General features: G+C 40.1%; 2 protein-coding genes across 4 annotated transcripts; both read left to right on the top strand.

The window, feature by feature from the left end:
* Window positions 1-9,402: 9,402 nt before the first annotated feature.
* Window positions 9,403-14,088, top strand: LOC141707448 (uncharacterized). Of its 2 annotated transcripts, XM_074510621.1 has the most exons (7): window positions 9,403-9,569; window positions 10,764-11,245; window positions 11,337-11,452; window positions 11,562-11,724; window positions 12,486-12,786; window positions 12,877-12,992; window positions 13,082-14,088. In XM_074510621.1, the coding sequence occupies exons 2-7, from the start codon at window positions 10,773-10,775 to the stop codon at window positions 13,134-13,136; spliced, it is 1,224 nt and encodes a 407-aa protein (XP_074366722.1). In that variant the 5' UTR covers window positions 9,403-9,569; window positions 10,764-10,772; the 3' UTR covers window positions 13,137-14,088. The 2 variants fall into 2 exon arrangements, with proteins under 2 accessions (XP_074366722.1, XP_074366723.1); XM_074510622.1 differs by lacking the exon at window positions 10,764-11,245 and having other exon boundaries at window positions 9,408-9,569.
* A 147-nt stretch (window positions 14,089-14,235) lies between these two features.
* On the top strand, window positions 14,236-15,662 carry LOC141707449 (uncharacterized). Of its 2 annotated transcripts, XR_012569055.1 has the most exons (3): window positions 14,236-14,866; window positions 14,943-15,061; window positions 15,146-15,662. XR_012569055.1 is itself a non-coding variant. In XM_074510623.1 (2 exons), exons 1-2 carry the CDS (start codon window positions 14,353-14,355, stop codon window positions 14,984-14,986), a joined length of 558 nt encoding a protein of 185 aa, XP_074366724.1. In that variant the 5' UTR covers window positions 14,236-14,352; the 3' UTR covers window positions 14,987-15,135. The 2 variants fall into 2 exon arrangements, 1 of the variants encoding a protein (XP_074366724.1); XM_074510623.1 differs by lacking the exon at window positions 15,146-15,662 and having other exon boundaries at window positions 14,943-15,135.
* The last annotated feature ends 1,267 nt before the right edge of the window (window positions 15,663-16,929 follow it).

The following is a 16,929-nucleotide window of genomic DNA, read 5'->3' as shown; positions in this document are numbered from 1 at the left end:
AGATGAATCCCAGAGACATTCTAAAGACAGCCTTCATCACCCACAGGGCGGTCTATGCCTATGTAATGCTGCCGTTCGGATTGACTAAGGCGGGAACAACATATCAAAGGGCAATGAATAAAATCTTCAAGGACCAGATTGGAAGGAACCTGGAATCCTATGTGGACGACATGATTGCAAAGTCCACAAGCATCCCCGGGCACATAGGAGACCTAAGAGAATGCTTCGACAACTTGAGAAAATACTCACTCAGGATCAATCCAGAAAAATGTACATTCGGAGTAGGGGCAGGAAAATTCCATGGGTTCATGATAAGTAACCGAGGGATTGAGGCCAACCCAGAAAAGATAAAGGCAATCCAAGAGATGAAGGCCCCCAGAACACAAAAAGATGTGCAGAAGCTAGCAGGGTCACTAGCTGCACTCAGAAGATTCATCTCCAAGCTAGCTGAAAAATGCCTACCCTTCTTTGACCTGTTAAAAGGAGCAACCAACAAGAGAGAAGTTAATTGGAGCCCGGAATGCCAAAGCGCATTTGAAGAAATAAAAAGGTACCTTTCTCAACCCCCTGTGTTAACCAAAGCTCAATCCGGGGAACCCCTATCCCTTTACCTGTCAGCAGGGGCCCTAGCAGTTGGAGCAGCCTTGATCAGGGAAGAGAATGGCAAACAGCAACCAGTTTATTATGTGAGCCAGGTACTAAAAGACGCAGAAACCCGGTACCCGAGGCTAGAAAAGTTTGCTTTTGCCTTAGTCACAGCATCCAGGAAGCTCAGACACTACTTCCAGGGAAGGGAGATACGAGTTGTAACCAATCAACCATTAAGGAAGATAATACACAAGCCAGATGTCTCAAGGAGGTTGGTAAATTGGGAAGTTGAGCTAAGTCAGTTCAATATGAGTTTCACTCCTAGGACAGCAATCAAAGCCCAGGCTCTAGCTGATTTCATCATAGAATGCAATTTCCCAGAAGAAGAGCCCGTGCCCATGAGCATTGACCCTGAGAGAAACATAGATCAAGAAACAGAAGCCTGGGCCCTCAAAGTAGATGGTTCTTCAACCAATGAAAGATCGGGAGCCGGGCTCATCCTAAAGAGCCCCGAAGGGTTCACAGTTCAAACAGCAATCTCTTTTAGCTTCTCAGCAACAAACAACCAAGCAGAGTACGAGGCCTTGATTGCAGGATTGAAGCTAGCAAGAACACTCAGGATCCAGAATCTCAAAATCTACAGCGACTCCCAGATCGTCGTAAAGCAAACAAATGTCGAGTACATAGCCAAGGATCCAGTGCTAGCCAAGTACCAGGCTCTGGTCCAAAGCTACCTCGCCTTGATACCAAAAATACAAGTCATCCAAATCTGCAGAGTGGAAAATTCAGAAGCTGGTACACTATCTAAGCTTGTTCAAAATTCATCAGATTTGGATTGCTCCGTCTACTTCAAAGAATTACAGAAACCGAGCACAGAGTCTGAAGAAGTCATGGAAATAGACAACAGTCCACATTGGATGACTCCATTCATTAATTACTTGGAGAAGGGAGAGCTCCCGGAGGATAAAGGGAAGGCAAAAAGGTTAAAGGCAAAAGCTTCAAAATTCTTCATTGAAGAGGGTATACTCTATCGTCGGACCTTCTCCTCCCCAATCCTCAAGTGCATAGGCCCAGGAGAGGCACAGTACTGCCTCATGGAAGTTCACGAAGGAATCTGCGGGGACCACATGTCCGCAAAAGCACTAGCTCATAAAATCATAAGGCAGGGGTACTACTGGCCTACTATTCACCAGGATTCAATAGACTTTGTGAAAAAATGCAAGGAATGCCAACTCTTCAGCAATGTGACACGGATGAGCCCAGTCCTACCTTCTTCAGTCTTGTCACCAATCCCATTTGCTGTATGGGGCATTGATATCATGGGACCCTTTCCCAGGGCCAGAGGAGACCTCAGGTACTTACTAGTCTCAATTGATTATATGACAAAATGGGTAGAGGCAAAGGCAATGAGAACAATAAACCAACAAGACTGCATCAAGTTCATGGATAACATTCTGATGAGGTTCGGGATCCCGAGAATACTGGTCTCAGATAATGGTCCGCAATTCGTTGGTTCAGAATTCGAATCCTACCTTAAAGAACGGGGTATCCGGCACAAGAAGTCATATGTAGCCTACCCTCAAGGGAATGGCCAAGTTGAAGTAACAAATAGAATACTTCTCAGGGGGATAGAGAAGACACTCAAGGAAAGCAAAACCAAATGGCCAGAAGAATTGCCTAATGTAATTTGGGCATACAGAACAAGCCCCAGAACAAGCACAGGAGAAACCCCCTTCAAGCTGGCTTATGGAACTGAAGCCATGCTACCAATTGAAGTAGGATCCCCCTCCCATCGAGCAATCAACTTTGACGAGATAGCAAATAAGGAGGGGCTCAGAACGAATATTGAGCTAATTGATGAAGTCCGAGACCATGCAGTGGCAAGAATGGAAAAGTATAAGCAGAAAACAAGAGAGCACTTCAGCAAGAAGTCCCGGGTCAAAAACTTTCAAGTTGGAGACCTGGTCCTTCGAGATACGGAAGCTTCAGACCCCACCAACACTGGAAAGCTAATGCCAAAGTGGGAAGGCCCATACAAAGTCAAGGAAGTTATAAGGCCAGGAACATACAAGCTCATGAACATGGATGAATCTGAAGTACCAAATACATGGCATGGACTCAGGCTCAGAAAGTTTTACCAGTAGAAAAAGCAACCAAAAGCAACCAGAACTTGTAGCCTATGGCAAGCAACCAATCTATGATCCTGAATTTTGTATGAAAAAATTTGCAAATCAATGAAAAGAATTTTCCATTCTTAGAAAATTATTACTTTTAAATTACCAGTTATAGAAGCAAAAAACAACCCGGGTACGTTACCTTACCCGGGTTGGAAGCAAAAATAAAGGCAACCCCTATTTGCTTAGAAAATTTCTAAGTAAATGGAGCAATCACCAATTAGACATACCCGGATAAGCATTCAGATCTGGGTTGCAAGCAACCATTATGCACTTATATTTTCTAAGTACATAAAGCAATACTTCAACCCGGGTAGGTATTATACTTGGATTGAAAGCAAATTTCAAAGCAAAATCAACCCGGACAAGCATTCAGATCCGGGTTGCAAGCAACCATTATGCACTTATATTTTCTAAGTACATAAAGCATAAAATAATACTTCAACCCGGGTGGGTATTATACCCGGATCGAAAGCAAATTCCAAAGCAAAATCAACCCGGACAAGCATTCAGATCCGGGTTGCAAGCAACCATTACGCACATATTTTTTCAAGTACATAAAGCAAAAAAGCAAACATCAAACCGGATAGGATTTAAAACCGGATCTAAAGCAAATTTGAAAGCAAAATCAACCCGGATAAACATTCGAATCCGGGTTAGAAACAACCATTATTCACTTATATTACCCCAAATATATAAAGCAAAAACAATACTTCAACCCGGGTGGGTATCATACCCGGATTGAAAGCAATTTCAAGAACAAATCTGGATACGACTTCATACCCGGATCAATCCGGATATCACACCCATCCGGATCGAAGGCCATAACCACAATCCGGATCAGGATCATTTGTGCAATAGAGCCAGGATCCGGATCGCTCATAAAAATAAAAAGTACAGGTTGAAGAAAAGCAAATATTTTCCACAATTGAAGGAAAGTACAAGGCAACGAGAAAGTACAAGTACAAAGCAGGATCCGGATTGCCTTCAATCCGGAACAAATCCAAATATTACAAATAGTTCAAATCAATGTACGATAATGGGAAATCTTAGAAAATGAAATTACATGGGCTGGGCCCGAGAAGCTTTGCAAAGCTGTTCCGGATCTAGAGGAAGTTGGGGATCGGACCATCATAGGGTTCCGGTTCCCCTTGACCCTGCTCAACTGCAGCCTTTGCAGCAAGGAATTCCTGGATGAAGCTCTCCCAGGATGCCAAGGGGTCGATCTTTATGTGGCGCTCAGCAACGACCCAGGACCTACGAACCTCGGGAACCCCGGCCTGAGCAACCTCGAAGTCATAAACATCGCTAGCCTTGAATTCAGCAATGATAGCCTCCTTGTTCAAATTTTCTTTAGCAGCAAGCTCGGCCTTGAGCCTCTCCACTTCTTTGGCCATCCCCTCAGCCCGGGTCTCAGAATCCTTCAGCTTCTCATTCAACCCGGACTCCACCACACGGAATCCCTCCCGGGCCTCCTCCAGCTCTCCCCTCAAGGAATCGGAAAGTATCTTCTCGGCTTTAGTCCGGTTGTTGGCCTCCTTGAGCTCAGTAAAAGCAACATCGGAGCAAATGGATATTGCACTCCCAAGCTGAGAAACAAAAAAAAACATATTTATGAGCAAAGCAAAAAATGAATTGGAGGGCATAATCCGGAACTAAGAACTCAAAAGTTCAGAAATCACCTGCCCCCATTAACCTGTAACCCTCTTCAAGGCAGCCGCCATGCTGTACCCCTCTACCTCCTCCCAATCATCTTCGGAGGGGATACTGGACATGAACCCGGCTAGGTCGATTAGAGATTTGGTACCTATCTTCACGGCCTCTCCATCGGGCCCTCTGCCTTTCAAATCACATAAAACCCGGTTGGAAACCACAGCTTTGCCCCGGGGTGGCTTGGTCGGAACAGATTTTGTTTTCTTCCTAGGGGGGTCATCACCGCCCGGAATCTCCTGGACCTCGGGCTCAGACTCGTGGCCCGGATCCGGGATGTTCTGAGGGACGGAGGACTCGGCCCCTCCCTCAATATCTGCTGAGCCAGATCTGGGACCAGGGGCTCCCTTGCTTGCCTTAAAGGCCAGCCTGAGGGTGTTGAAAGCAACAGCATATGCAGAAGAAGACATGATTTTCAGGAAATTGCGGTTGAAATGAGGCAGACCTGTGGAAATGAAACAAAGGGAGATCAAATTCCGAATTGAAGGCAAAAAACTTATGCAAACAGATAAGCAAACTGGACCTTGATCCGGATCATCAAGCTGGATGAAGGAGATCCGGATCAAAGGCAAAAAACATACAAACAAGTTAAAAGCAAACTGGACCTTGATCCGGATCATCAAGCTAAGTGAAAGAGATCTGGATCAAGGGCAAGCATCTTATCCACAATCAAAAAGAAAAAAGGAAGCATGACCCGGGTCCCCAGGAGGGAAGAGGGAAGAGGAATTCGGATCAGGAGCATAATAAATTAAAGGAAAACTTACAACCGAGATTAAAAAGCAGCTTATGGTTCATGAATGTGTCCCGAGTCGGCTGAAACTCGAGAGAATCACCGAAACATCTGATCTGGGTAACAGCCCGGTCTTCAAGCACAGCCGGGTTGATCTTAGTCTGAACTCCCTCGATCGTGAAATAAGGGAGGTAAGCCAAGTCAAATCCCTTCAGGAGAATGATCTCCCCATTCCAGTACTTCAAAGAAGACTGGTGCATTATTGGCTTGGCTCTACCCGGGCTATAACCACACTCCGAGGCCCGGAACCTGATCTCATAAAAAGGTTTCTGACTCGACTTAGAGAGAGAGAAAATCTGGTGGAAGAGCTTCAAGGTGGGCAAGAATCTGGATTTATTGCAGCAAGCGATGAACCAGGTCATCGACTTTATCCCATTCGGAGTGATTTGCATCGGGGATATCCTGTACACGTGCTTGCAGAGGTGCTTTATGAACATATGGCACCGGGGGCTCCACCCGGATCTGAGATGTTCCATCCAGACCGGGACAAAACCATCTTCCGGACGATGATAAATCCTCTCATGGGGTTCTGGCCATCTCCACTCAATATCTGGGGTCAACTGGAGAGCAACCCGGACCGCCTCGTTCATCTCACCCGGATCAGCCTCGGAGAACGAGTCCTTCAACTGATAGTGATCCCGGCTTATAGGAAACTCAGCAAACATCCTCTCGAGAGCTTCCTGGTTATATACCCCGGGGTGACCGTCGGGCTGTCTATCATATCTAACCCGGCTATAATAGACCTCGTTTTCGATCTCGGTCGGCTTTTCAACAAAGTGATACTTAACATCTATCCAGTACCCCTCGGGCGTGAAGGGAACTGAGCCCCCAGGCATTCTTTTATACCTGAACTTTGAGATTATCTCGACGGAAACAGAAGCTTTCTTAACCATCTCTACCCGGATCTGTTCTCTACCAGATAAATTCGGGTCACTCTCCTCTCCAGAAAAGTTTGGGTAGCAGTTATAGACTTTTCTAGCCCGCTCCTTGATCCGGATCATATACCTATTAAAATGAAGGTCAGTTAGTCTGGTCCCTACATATTTTAATTGTTTGGCTAAGAGGTCCGGATCAAGTGTGTTATGTTAGTATCAGCATAACCTAATGATCCGGACCACCAATGCAAGTCCAACCCAAAAAAACATCAACGATCCAGATCATGTTAACTACAACCGAAAAACCAAGCAACCGTGAACCCGGATCCTGTCGGCAAATACCCGGATCCGGATCCATAGCAGCAAAAACTTAAAAACACACATATGTAGCCGGAACCCGGACCCATATTAACCAAAAATAAACTACAAATCCTAAAGAATACAATTCAACACAAATAGACTAAACCATATCCGGGTCTTATAACCCCTACCCGGATCAAAACCAAAACCCTCACCCAAAAACAGCAACTTTGAGAATCAAAAACCAAAAAACACAACTTTTACACATACACACAATTATATTCTCTCAAGAACACGAAGAACAAACAAAGAAAACCCAGAAAAATCGAGCCCAAAAACTCAAAATCAAACCAAAACACAACGAAAACCTACAGATCTAAGCATAAAAACACGAAACAAGCACCAACAAGCAACAAAAACGAAGCCAAAAATCATGATTTCTACTACTTATGTGCGGATGAAAAAGCAAAATCAAGGCATACAAAAACTCGGAGGAAATAAAAACAAAATCGAAAAGAAAAACAGAGGAATAAAGCAAAAAAAAAAGCAAGTGAAGATCTTACAAGTTAATGGAGGATTAATGACGAGACCGGCGAGATACGGCGGAAGAATCAACCACAAACACGGTGATTTACAGAAAAGCGAGAGAGATAAGAGAAAAACAAAGGACTGTTGAGTTTCTTTTGTGAGAATAAAAAAGAAAAGAGGTGGAGGCCCATCCTTTTATAGGCCCAGGGATGAAAAAACTGCTCCTGCCACGTGGCAGGACCCTACTGGTTCAAGGATCGGTTTAAAAAAAAAAGAAGAAAGAAAATATATATATACATGTGTGTAATTACACACATATAAATGTAAATTAAACCCCATCATCATTAGGGGCCTATTTTCAAGGAACGTAACTGTAAAATTTTCAAATTATTGGGGGGAATTGAGCAGAAACGTTATAAATTCCAAAAAATTCACAGGACCTAAAGCTTCCTACCCGGATCATATAAGCCTACACAGGAACATATCAATCCGGATTGGTATTCATTACACCAGATCCGGATTGGGGGGCAACCAGGAGCAGAAAATTCTCTAAAGCATCTACTATACCTTAATCCGGATTGGCATCTACTACACCGGATCCGGATTGGGGGGCAACCAGGAGCGGAAAATTTTCTAAAGCAACTACTATACCTTAATCCGGATTGGCATCTACTACACCAGATCCGGATTGGGGGCAACGAGGAGCGGAAATTTTTTTCCTAAGCCAAATATGCAACCCTACTCTACTCCCTCATCCAGAAAATCTACACAAGGGAGTGGGGGGAAAATGATAGGGTGTAAGAGACCCGGATATGCGTCAACCTGGACTAAAGGAATACAAGCTCAACTAACCTACCAAGACCCCCCTCTCTCAGGCCCGGGCCTATCCTATTGCCCGGATCCGGATCCGCCTGCATACCCGGATCCGGATCTATCCTATTGTCCGGATCCGGATCCACCTGCATACCCGGATCCGGATTGGGGCCAAGGCCACCATGAGGGGGGTCTCAGCACTCACATCCCGCAACCCGCCAAGTAAGGGTACGTGGGCACGTGACTATGACAGCTATCAACAACCAACACACCAGACAAGCACGACGCGTGTCAGAGGCCGTTAGGACACTCTGAAGGTGGTCCTCCCCTGGACACGTGTAAGCAATCCACCCAAGCCAGGCGTCCTCTGGTCCCAAGATCCAACGGCCCAGATTTAGAGGTAACTACCCCTAAACCCTACCTTGGGGCTATATATACCCCCAAGGCTGAAGGGTTTAGGGGGGAAAAATATTTACTCTTGCACACTCACACTTTCTCATACACTCAAAACACACAGCAGCCATCACATATACTCATCCACACACAAACACACAGCAGCCTTTACATTACTTACATACACCTTCTTCTTCTCCAAAGCCTGCTCTTATTCTCACACCGGAGGCGCCGTGGGAGCCAAACCCCCCTTCCGGTGTTGTTTTGCAGGCGCCCAAACAGCAGTTACACCTCACCCCCGCACTGAAGGTCCAGGAACGCCGTCGGACGGAGCCGCACGCTCACCGGAGTTATCAAGACCCTTGTTTTCAAGGGCAGTTTTTGGCGAATCAACTGAATTATAAGTTCAAAATAATCTAAATTTTCACAATTTTTGAAATTGATAGTAACCGGCAGTGTGTTCAGGGTTCCAAACTCAATGATGGCAAGTGAACACTAGGGTTTTCTCTACTGGGTATCTCAAAGATACCACTGATATGCTCGAATACGCATTCCAGTATTTCACCCAATTTAAAAAAAAAAGGATAATAGTAAAAATCATATTTCTCCAGAAAATAAGAAAACATCATTTTTTTAAGAATTTTAATCGAGTATTGGATATCCGGGCACTAAAAGGATCAAAAAGTTGGAAATGGTGGTGGTAGTAGCGGTAGTGGTGGTGGTGGGGACTGGTAGTAGTAGGAGTAGGAGCAGCAGCAGCACAAGGTTGAGAGATTCTTGAGCTGCCTGGGCAGTCTGATTAAGTAGTAAGTTTGCAGTGTTTATATATATGCTAAGATTAATTCAGTAAGAATGTACATTAATAAAGAAGTAGGTCTATTAAATAAGCAACATCGAAAAGGTAGAATAGTGAAATCTGATGGTAACGTAAAAAAAAACACTTTTTTCACCAGATTTATCTTTCACTTGCAATTTATAAACAACTCAGAATACAAACAAATGGGTTATTCTTGTTGGCAAACAATATTGTGGTTAGCTTTTGGGTTGTTGATGAAAAATCAAAGAGGGCGGAGATTGATATGCCCATGTGGTTTTTTTTATTCTATCCAACCAATTACAAGTGTACTTCAAACTGTCTATCTACTAGTAGAGTAGTATCTATTACCAACTCGACAGTTGACTAGAATTTATACAAGTATCTAGATTCATAAAATTATGATCCCATAATTGTACCCACTCTAATTAATCTTTATATATAAATAAAAAGGCTCATTAATACAATTTACATACTATTCCAATAGCAATAGCCCTCCTTTTCAACTCCTCCCTCTCATTACTGCTGCTGCACTCTCCAAACTCCTCTGCATCTAAGAGAATTGGCTCCGCAGTTCTTTGGAGGTTAGTTTTACAAAATTGTTACTTTCTCACCAATTTAAGAAAAAGGCCTTTTTATAATTTGTAGAATTGCTACATTGAGGTCTTATCCCTCTTATTGATCAATTTATTTTAATCAATATATGATCCCTGCGTCGAACCTATTCATCTCTCTAAAGTCTAAACTCTACTTGCTCCTTGAGCTGCAGATATGTGTGCTTCAGTTTTCATGATTCTGTATCTTCGAGGTGTGCTGTGGTCGATTAAGTACTTTGATGATATGTGTATTGTTTAATTTAGGATCATTAAATGTGTGTTGATTCTGGATACAAGTTATTATGCACACTCTAAACCAAAACGAGAAGATTGACAGAGCACATTCTTCAAAAAATTATATATACACAGCCTTGCATAATTTCAATAGATATACCTGAGCTTAATTGTCAAATAAGTCTTCTGGAAAAACAATACAAACTCTCCCGCTATTTAACAAATTTACACGGCCTTGTCAAATATGCCTACAAAGATATAACTGAGCTTGATTGTCAAATATGTCTTCTAGCCAACCAAAGACCTGGCATCATTACAAACAAAAAAACAACAATTAGAACTGTTTACAGATGATGGTACTGCGGACAGATTGAAAGTAAAACCTGTGCCTGATGGTTTCCACCAAAACAAGTGAAGGCTATCATCATTTTATTGTTCTTCTAATTCTGAATGTAAACTTACCAAACCTCTCTACAGTTTAAAAGAGACACCAGAGTAGTTCTTTGTTAACTACTACCTTCTACTTTAATTGCTCCCAGACATCATCAAGTTGTTTGCCCACATTGAGCTCAAATGCACTTTATACGAGTATGCTAGTCTAATGTTGATGAAATAATGTTTACTAACATGTTGTCCTCTCACTTTTTAGCTTTACGGCCTACGAATTAGTATGTAGGTCTAGAGGTACATATAACTAATGCTGGTTAGTACGTCAACCCCAGCAGAAGTGTGTTCTTCCTATACTTGTGGAAACGTGTTAAACATATTCTAACCTCCTCCCTTTGCCGTTAAGCAAACATAATCTTAACCTAATTATCTAGTTTACTTCAAGGCTTCCATGACTATCAAATGTTTGTAATTTTGATATTTAGATATTTGAGACATAAGTTTGTTTTTATATAGATTGTAGTTACTAATATGATTATTACTTATTTTTTAATTCCTTAGGTTATAATTATGATGGCGGACAATCATAGTTTCACCACCGAACTCTTATTATGTCAAGATCATAAAATGACTGAAAACATCATTATGTCATCAGATTGCTATAGAATTGATGAGAACAATCCATCCGATCCACATCTTCTCAATTTATATCACGGAAAACTGTATGATATTATTGGCCAGGAAGAAACTGGCAGAAAAGTTTCCTTTTTGACTTTTCAATTTACAGAAACAGCTTCTACAATGAGGAGACGACTCGATAGCCTCTCTGCATTAGCTCCTTTGAATGTGGCTAGGACTTGTTGCGTCTCACCTTTAAAAGCATTAATTCATCGACCATTTTTATGCATAGGATCAATACAAATAAAAGAACCGATCATGCTGAGAGTAGATATACCTTGTCTTTTAATAGAACAAGTTTCAACTTTAACATTTGATGTTTGGCATCAAACTTCGAGCAAAGAAGATTTGACTTCGTTTTTCCGGTTAGAAAATGTGTATTTATTATATAAATGGTAAATTGTGTTCTTTACAAATTTATGAGATGTGTATGATTTATCACTTTGTTCTATATAGTTCTCTTTTTTCTGCCATGGGAATGTTTCATCAAGATGGGAATTATTTTGGGAACATAAGAGCAGGGATACGCATCTCTGCTAACCGTCCAATATTTGCATTCCCTGCTGTGAAAGGTATTTATATAGGCATACATCAGAATTAATTATTTATCACCCACACACACACACATATATATATACACGTTAGCTTTTTATATAAATTACAAGACTTGTACTCTTGAAGCTACTGAGTGTGATCAAGGGGTCCGGGATGACCTTTGGGAACTGAAGAAAATGGTGTTGGATTCTAAAGTATCAGGGAATCATGAAAGGGAGCTATTTGATAAATTATGTGAGAGATATGTGGAGTGCAATGGAAATTACAAATACAATGGTGAATCTTTAAGGTGCGTCCTTATAGGTACTTCATGTTTGTGTGAGAAAACCAAAAGAGTTCGAAGACGATATTAAAGAATGAATTTGATATCGCAAAATGGCTATGTTTAGTTTTTTAAATGGCTATATCTTTAACTGCACACATAAAGCATTTAACTTGACCCATTCCACATATACACAAGGGATTAGCATAGAGCTTTGAAGTTTCTCCTTTATCTTAAGATACTTGTATATCTTCTTTGTAAATTTCCTTTTTCCAGTGAAGTCGATATTCAGAAAAAGTTGATCAAGGACTTGTGGGTTTGGACACTGATGGGTTTACCCGGGACCTAGTTCGGACACAGGTTCCATCATTTTTCCTGTAACATTTGATTGGATAGCCCCTCCCTCTCCCCCCCCTCTCTCTCCCCCCCTCTCTCTCCCTCCCTCCCATCCACCCTCCATTGATCATAATACAAACAAAATTCTTTCTATTACAGAAAATAGATATGCCAACAATAAAAAATGTCTCCCGACAAAAAAAACAATAAAAATGTCTTGCATAATAGATAAGCTTCAAAGGACTGCTAACTATATTTGTATTCAATCATCATACCTATTAATGTATTACTAATCGTATTTCGTAATGGTGGAGTTGCACTGTATAGAGCATTCCTAGAAGCTAATTGTAGGTTAGATATTATCAATGACTAACAAATTTTGTTGTTATTATGCAGTTATATCATCTAGTTATTATCTTTGTTTATACTTTATACTAGATATCTTTTTTCAGAGATGGATCATTCCTAATTACACATTGTCCAGTGGTTTGGACTGCTACAGATAGATACGACTTTATTAGGAAATTAGGAGAATACAGAGACCAGAATAAGTGTTTCTATGATCAACTTACCAGTGATACCTCTAAAAAAGCAATTCCTATAGACTTCTGGACAAGGATAGAAACAGCTGAGCAATCAACTTTAGCTTTCAAGCTACAACCATTATATTATTATGACAATCGAAATACGATGTCGTATTCATCAACAGAATCTATACGACAACTTCACCGATGTGGATACGAGCATAAGCTGGTAAGCAAAATATTTTGCACAATAACATATAGAGTTATTTAAAAACTTCATTTAATGGATATGGTTTTCTTTTGTTTCTATTTAAAATAGCATGGATATCCATTGTGGCTAGATATGGAGAAGATATTTTACTCTGTCTTCCCGGAAGCTCCTGCAAGCTTATATGCGATGATGATCAACAGACTTTATTCTAAAAGCAACACATGGTAATATTAATATATTTTTTTGATAATAACTTAATAATTGTATATATATATATAATAACTTAATAATTGTTGAATTTCTGGGTTTACAGGATGCCTCCTATTATAAACTTTCTACAGCATGGACCACATAAATTTAACTTGTAGCCCATTGTCCATTCTTTGGACCAGTTTGATTTTGCATTAGTCCTGCTTGTACAAAGATGTTAAATATATTCTATGCGGGAATTCAAATCAGGGGGAAATTAATCGGTTTAAACAACATTTGATTGGTGGTTATCCGGATATTGTTAAATGTCCCAAAACAACCAAAGATATAATAAATGACTTTGTTCAAAATAAGAAGAAGAGGAGTAAGAAAAATGTGCAGAATTTTGAAGAGGACAGTGACGATGATGTTGTTCAGGAAATTCCATCAACCGCAACATCAAATACTCTTCCAAGTTCAAAATCTGCTGTTGGAAATAAAGGGAGGGCTGTTGCCCAGCCATCTAACTTCAAAAAACTGTCGGTAGTGAGCAGCAACTCAGTAGCTTCTATGTTAATGAAGACCCCAGAACAGGTTGTGGAAGATAGGCATAGAAAAGGGGCAAGTCAAATCACTTTGGAGAACCGCCTAAGAACTTCGGAAGAAAAAGAAAGGGCCCATATGCATATTGCAAATTTTTTCTATGAATGTGGGATTCCTTTCAATGCGGCGAACTCTAGAAGTTATGAGGTGATGGTTGAGTCCATAGGCCAATATGGCCCGGGTTTAAAGCTTCCAATATATCATGAATTGAGGGTTCCTCTACTTAAAAATGCGAAGGACGAAACTGAAAAATTGAAAGAAAAGCATGAAAAGGCTTGGAATAAATATGGTTGTACTCTTATGTCCGATGGGTGGACCGATAAGCGAGGAAGAAGTCTCATAAACTTCCTTGCGAATAAGGCACTTTCTTTTTGGGTTCGGTTAATGCTTCAAGAGAATCACATGATGCACAAATGCCACAAATGCTGGCAAACTTGCTTGAAAGCAAGATAAAGGAAATTTGTGAGAAAATGTTGTGCAAGTTGTGACAGACAATGGGGCACATTGTGTTGCCTACTTTATTTTGAACTCCATGTGTTGCACATTGTGTTGATTTGATGTTGGAGGACATTGGCAAAATTCCAGCATTTAAGAAGGTTATTAATCAAGCAAGAAGATGCGCTACATTTATATATAGGCATGGGCGTGTCCTTGATGCTATGAGGGAGAAAACTAATGGGAGGGATTTGGTGAGGACCGAAGCTACTAGGTTTACCACTGCTTTTCTTACATTGGATAGTTTGCAAAAAACAAGAACCATTGTGTTTCTTATTTCGTGGGTCGGACTGGACCATGTCAAAGTTATCAAAATCAGAAAACGGAAGGAAAGTCTGTGACACTGTTCTCTCGTCCGTCTTTTGGAGTAATGTTGGAGATTACGTGGATGCATCACTATCACTTCTTCAGGTGTTGCGCATTGCTGATGGTGATAAAAGGCCTGTTTTGGCTAAAATTGCAGCTGCTATTGATTATGCAAAAGCCGAAGTCAAGAAGAAATTTGGAAGTGGAAAAATGGCAATCCGGAACAAATTGGTGAAAATCATTGATGATCGTTGGAATATTCAAATGGGAAAACCATTACATGGAGCTTCTTTGTTTCTTAATCCCGGGAGATGCTTTGACCTTCTTGAAAATGATCCTAACTATGCCTCGCGACTTAGAGAATATTTCAATGATGTACTTGAGAAGATGGTCAAGGATAGGGATACAAGGAAGAAAATAAGTAATTATGCGGATGCCTACAAAAATACTCGGGAAGGCTTTGCAAGGGAGATGGCAATTGAGCATAGAAAGTCAAAAAGTCCTCGTAAGTTCATTTCAAAACTTTGTGAATTTCATTAAAAAAGAATGCTTATTTTGTGTTATTCTTGTTTATATATTAGTTGATTGGTGGGATGCATATGGAGGCCGTGCAATTGAGCTTTAATCATTTGCTAAGCGTATTGTTGGTTTATATGCATCATCTTCTGGCTGTGAACGCAGTTGGAGTACATTTGAGTTTGTAAGTGCCTCCTCTCTTTTAAAGTGTTTATTGCCAATTTACAACTATTTCTATTGTTGGCCTAATTACATTTAATTAATTTAGATACATACGAAGTACAAGAATAGGTTGGAACATTAACGTTTGAATGACTTGGTGTATGTACAATACAACCAGAAGATTGATTCAAGATTAAAAAAAAGCGTGAGTTATGAAAGAAATTTGATCCACTTTTGTTTGAGGACTTGGAATGGGCTAATGAGTGGGTTGACATTGAGGATAGGTTTTGGGAAGCGGTGGATATAGCTTCAGCTGCATCTGAATCACTTGAGGGACGTAATTTTTCGAGGAGAGCTAGAGGTGGTTCCACTCTAACCTATACTCGATGAAACACTAGTTCGACACAAGATCAGATTGATGTGGAAGATGAAGATAAGGATAATATTCCTTTCGATGATGAGGAAGTGGAAGATGATTATGGTGTCCCACCCGAGGAGAATACTCAAGGAGGAGATGGAGATGGGGATGGAGATGATTCTGAGATGGATGATTATGATACATGATTGTGTTTGTTTAGTTGATTTGACTTTTTAGTTATGTTTTTATTTGATTAGAGATGTTTTACTTTGGCTATTTGAACTTATTATCTATTAGTTTTTATTTGAACTATAATTTTGAAGTATATTTACTTATATTATATATTATAATTACTTTAAATAGGATATTGTCGACTATTTACGACTTTTTACGACTAGTGGGGTGACTTGTCGACTAGTCAATTTCACGATACTCGGGCTCGACTTGTCGACTTAACAACCTTGATCCAGATATGTAACTGATTTAATATTTAATATTTATTCAGTTTCATTTATTATGTTTCCTAACACAAATTTGCACTTTAGTTATATTGATCATTATGCCCTCAGATAATAATTTTGTCAACAAAACATAAGCGGGAAATAGAAGGTGTACCATAAATTCGTCATCCTCCAGAACTTGTAGATTGACTGTGTCATTAATGGAGCCACTTATCGTAGCTTGACTTCGGCACAAGTCATGACTTAAAAGTCAGAAAGTACTTCAATTTCAAATATCTGTGTGGAGAGTACAATATTTTTTACAGATCCTCACAAACACATACAAGGAACATTTTGATTTAATCACAATACAAATTTCAACAGTCCGCGATCATATAAATGGAATATATCATCTTCATCATCTCTCCATGACAATTATAAGAATGCAAAATGACCCCTATGCATAGCTTCATAGCTGATTAATCTTAAATAGATTAATGAAGACAGTTTACCTATGCTGATTGAAGGTATATCTGTGATATTCGATAAACAGTACTACCTCCGTCCCGTGAGATTCTATATGTTTACTATTTGCACGTATTTAGAGACTTGTATAAAGTATAGTTTCATAATGTTTTTTTTTAAAAAAATTGAATAAAACTTTAAACATGAAATTTTTATTCAGAATTTTTTTAAAAAAAATATTGGAGAATTATGCTTTAAAAGAGCATTGAGGAATTAATTCACTGGAAGAAGTTCAAGAAATTGATCAAGCCTCAGTGATATAAATCAAGATTGTGGATTTAATCAAGTGACAGAGATCTCGTCAAGGTATCAAATAATTACAGGGATTTAATCTGAAGAAAATCAAGATTATCAAAGTCAAGACATGAAGAAATGTCACGGAAGTTAGTCACTCATGAACCAGACAGTACATCGAGTGTCAACATTGAAGTGGTGGAATTGATTCATAAGTTTCAGTGATTTTCAGAAGAATGGTTGTTGTTGAAGAGTAGTATTAATTCTCTATTAATTAATTAAGTCATATAGTTTAATTAAGAAAATAAATTATATCTGCAAAGATTAATTTAT

The sequence above is a fragment of the Apium graveolens genome, chromosome 2, assembly GCF_009905375.1.
Source record: "Apium graveolens cultivar Ventura chromosome 2, ASM990537v1, whole genome shotgun sequence".
Taxonomy (NCBI): Eukaryota; Viridiplantae; Streptophyta; class Magnoliopsida; order Apiales; family Apiaceae; genus Apium; species Apium graveolens.
Note: the sequence above shows the minus strand (reverse complement) of the source record. Positions and strands in the feature narration are given on the sequence as shown.